The sequence below is a fragment of the Athene cunicularia genome, unplaced genomic scaffold (assembly GCF_003259725.1).
Source record: "Athene cunicularia isolate RWA unplaced genomic scaffold, athCun1 SCF_171, whole genome shotgun sequence".
NCBI lineage: Eukaryota > Metazoa > Chordata > Aves > Strigiformes > Strigidae > Athene > Athene cunicularia.
Genome location: NW_020799235.1, coordinates 3052 through 7036, shown reverse-complemented (window position 1 = coordinate 7036; position 3985 = coordinate 3052). Strand labels below are relative to the sequence as shown.

At 62.8% G+C, this 3985-nt stretch overlaps 1 protein-coding gene across 1 annotated transcript in view; it reads left to right on the top strand.

The window, feature by feature from the left end:
• LOC113490607 (rho guanine nucleotide exchange factor 11-like) overlaps positions 1-3985 on the top strand; it is a gene marked incomplete at its 3' end in the record, with an annotated part of 6749 nt that overhangs the window by 235 nt on the left and 2529 nt on the right. The window contains exons 2-8 of the mRNA XM_026867132.1: positions 173-292; positions 506-560; positions 640-716; positions 1184-1321; positions 1494-1568; positions 2409-2510; positions 2948-3046. Of these exons, the coding sequence (XP_026722933.1) occupies positions 173-292; positions 506-560; positions 640-716; positions 1184-1321; positions 1494-1568; positions 2409-2510; positions 2948-3046 (666 nt within the window). The remainder of the gene's footprint in view (positions 1-172; positions 293-505; positions 561-639; positions 717-1183; positions 1322-1493; positions 1569-2408; positions 2511-2947; positions 3047-3985) is intronic.

Here is a 3985-nt window from a genome sequence, read left to right as displayed (position 1 = left end):
GGGGTTGAAGAGTCGGGCTGAGCCAGCGCTGAGGGATCTGGGGGAGTTGGGAAGGGTCAGGGGGAGGGTCATGGTTGGGCTGGAGGAGCTGCAGGGGCTTTTCCAACCCAGAGGATTCTGGCATTCTGTGACGGGGTCGGGGCTGGTGTGAGTGTCCCCTCTCTCTGCTCAGCGCTTCTACGAGGCGTACAGCCGAAACCCTGCCAGCGCCGTGGAGGAGCAGATCGAGGGAGCGCGCCGGCGGGTCAGCCAGCTGCAGCTCAAAATCCTTCAGGAAACTGGTGGCTCCCTGGTATGTGAAATTAGTGGGGTTACCTCCAGTTCAGGGTGTCTGTGATCCCTCCCGACTCCCTCTGAGCCTGGGGAGACCCTCCCATGGTGGTGGGGACAGCAGTGGAGACATCCCTGGTTTCCAAAAGCTGCTGCCTGTCCCTGGCCCTGTGTCCAGGTGTCCCCACGTGCTGGGGAATGTCCGCCTGGTCCAACACAGCTCCTCGTGTTGCAGGATTCGGGGCGTCTGTGCAGCGACTCCGGCTTGGCTGGGTTCAGGGTGGTGGAAGGTGAGTTGTTCCGGCGTTTCGGAACATCCCCATGGCTCCATCTCCTGAGCAGGCAGCTCAGTGTCTCCTCTGCTCCCAGGACGCCTCTCCCTGGACTCGCAGGACGGTGACAGCGGGTTGGAGTCCGGGCCAGAGCGGTTCCCCTCTGTGAGCGAGGTGAGAGTGCGGTTACCCCCATGGGGAGCCCACCCCAACTTCTGCTGGGCCCTGGGAGTGGGGAGGAAAGCCCAGGTGGACGGGTCTGGGCCTCCTCGGGGGTCGAGGACCTGCCTTTGACATCAGAGTGATTTGTTTGTTATCAGAACAAACCAAATTCCTCACAACGCGCCCTCAGCTCTGAATTTCTTGGGCTTCTAATGCATAGTTTGGCGCGACCACCCTCAAAATGAAGGGTACCCCGAAGTTTTTGGCTTCTGGTCCTAATCTAAAAGTTTTTGTGATGACAGTGGAGGGTTTTTACGGTTTCCAAATTCCTTGGGCCTGTCTCCCTTTATGGTCTTTGACCTGGAAACCTCTCTGGAGGCGGCCCCGGGTGCCTGTGCCCGGTGGGCGAGCGGCAGCGCGTGGCGTGGAGCCCGGCCACCGCCGCCTGCCCCTGAGGCCTGTGCTGCCGTCCCGAGCAGAGCTCCCTGAACCGCAACTCCGTCCTCTCCGACCACGGCCTGGACAGCCCACGCACCTCCCCGGTCATCAGCGCCCGCCTCTTCCAGCACCATCGCCGCCAGGGCTCCGACACCCCCTTCCCCCCCGCTGCCGAGCAGGTGGGCTGGGGCTGGATGGGGGGTCCCGCTGTACCCCCAGGGCGTTGGGTGGGTGCTGGGCCCTGTCGGAGGAGGTCTGAGCCTCCCTCAGGAGCTGGCGGAGGGGGAAGGTGTGTGTCCCTCCCACCCCGAGCCGAGCGTCTGGCTCTGAACCGTTCCCTCTCCCTGGCAGGGGTTGGACCGGACAGGACGGCCGCTCATCATTGGGCCAGAGGAGGATTATGACCCGGGTTATTTCAATAACGAGGTAACGGCATCCAGAATATTCTTGGCTTTTGTCCCTCATGAGGGGACAGGGCTGTCCCCCTCCCACCCATGGTCGTGGCATTTAGAAATAATCCTGGGGACATCCAAGGACAGGCAGGTCTGGGGTGAGGAAAGGGCTGTGGGAGCCGGGGGTTTAACCTGGTGCTGAGCCTTACGCCAGGCCTGATCCAGAGGAGTGAATTCCTTTCCTTCCTAACTTGTACCAGCGCCAGCGTGGCCAGCAGGGACGGGGAAGGGATCTGAGCCCTGGGCTCGGCACTGGGGAGGCCGCCCCTTGATTCCTGGGTTCAGTTTTGGGCCCCTCACCCCAAAAAGGCCATTGAATGACTCGAGCGTGGCCAGAGAAGGGCAACGGAGCTGGGGCAGGGTCTGGAGCACAGGTCTGCTGGGGAGCGGCTGGGGGAACTGGGGGGGTTCAGTCTGGAGGAGGCTGAGGGGAGACCTCCTGGCCCTCGGCAACTCCCTGCCAGGAGGGGGCAGAGAGGGGGGATGAGTCTCTGGAGCCAAGGCCCCAGCGCCAGGCCCGGAGGGAATGGCCTCAAGCTGCCCAGGGCAGGGTCAGGCTGGCTCTGAGGAAGGATTTCTGTGCAGAAGGGGCTGTTGGGCGTTGGAATGGGCTGCCCAGGGCAGGGGGGAGTCCCCGGGATCCCTGGGGGGGTTGGAGAGTCGGGCTGAGCCAGCGCTGAGGGATCTGGGGGAGTTGGGAACGGTCAGGGGGAGGGTCACGGTTGGGCTGGAGGAGCTTCAGGGGCTTTTCCAGCCCAGATGATTCTGGGATTCTGTAACTGGATCTTTCTCCTCTGGTCCCTTCTCTGCGCAGTGTGACTCCCTTTTCCAGGACCTGGGCAAACTGAAATCCCGGCCGGCGCATCTGGGGGTTTTCCTGCGCTACATCTTCTCCCAGGCAGACCCCAGCCCCCTGGTAAGGGCCCCGTCACTGTTGCTGCTGGGGACACAGACACACACACACACACACACACACACACGCACATGAGACAGCGTATTTGGCACCGTCCCCTCCTCCAGCTGAGCGCGGGGTGGTGCTGCTTTGCTGAACCCATCCTCAAAGCTCTGCCCGAGGCTCGGGCAGCTGCCTGCACTCTGGTTTGCCTGCTGCAGGCAGCTGCCAGCCGGTGGTTTCCCAGCTGTGCCTGCACGTGAGAGGGAAACACAGCGTAGGGTTACACTTCCTCCCCTTCCTCCCAGGCGTGGCACGGTGGGGTGCTGCCCTCCCCAGACCCCGGTGATCGTTTCCTGTTTCATGGCCGTCTGGGCGCCGCTTTCCCGAGCCTTTTCCCCTCCCTGCTCCAAACCCTTCCTCCTCCTTTGCTGCCCATCTCCACTCTCCCCTCCTTGCAGCTCTTCTACTTATGCACGGACGTTTGCCAGCAGACGACAGCCAAGGATTCCCGGGTCTTGGGGAAGGACATCTGGAACATCTTCTTGGACAGGAACGCGGTGAGGGCAGGAGGGCAGGACAGGGGATCAGCACTGGGTGTCGCGGCCCTCGCACGGGGATATTTTTAACGGGTTTTTTTGCCACTGACATTGCTTTTGTTGTTGCTGGTTCCTCCGCATCGGTGCAAGTGGTTGCGTAAGGCTTGTACCCCAGGCCTTGCACAACTCCAGCTGCCCCGCTGCCTGGAAACTCGGTACAGGCAGGAGGGGAGGCTCCTGGCAGCGAGGACGCGGCTCCAGGCGCTCCTGTTAGTGCTCCCGGGGGTCCAGAGCCCCCCTTGGAGGGAAGTGGGGTCCTGTTGAGCTGCTCCATAGGGGGTTGCATGTTGGGTGCTGGGTGCTTGGTGTGGGAGATCCCCAGCTCTGGCCTCTCTGGCTGCAGAAACTGCCACGGGACGACAGTGCAGGAGCACAGGGCACCCTCTCCGTGCTGGTTTGAGCCCATCTCTGGCATGTGCACTGTGTCCCCAGCTCCGTCCAGCCCTGCTCGCTGCTTGGGGAACATAAACTGGTGCTGAGCTGCTCTTATACCAACACTGGCATGGCCAGCAGGGACAGGGGAGGGATCTGAGCCCCGGGCTCGGCACTGGGGAGGCCGCCCCTCCATGAGTGGGTTCATCTTTGAGCCCCTCACCCCAAAAAGGCCATTGAATGACTCGAGCGTGGCCAGAGAAGGGCAACGGAGCTGGGGCAGGGTCTGGAGCACAGGTCTGCTGGGGAGCGGCTGGGGGAACTGGGGGGGTTCAGTCTGGAGAAGAGGAGGCTGAGGGGAGACCTCCTGGCCCTCTGCAACTCCCTGCCAGGAGGGGGCAGAGAGGGGGGATGAGTCTCTGGAGCCAAGGCCCCAGCGCCAGGCCCCGAGGGAATGGCCTCAAGCTGCCCAGGGCAGGGTCAGGCTGGCTCTGAGGAAGGATTTCTGTGCAGAAGGGGCTGTTGGGC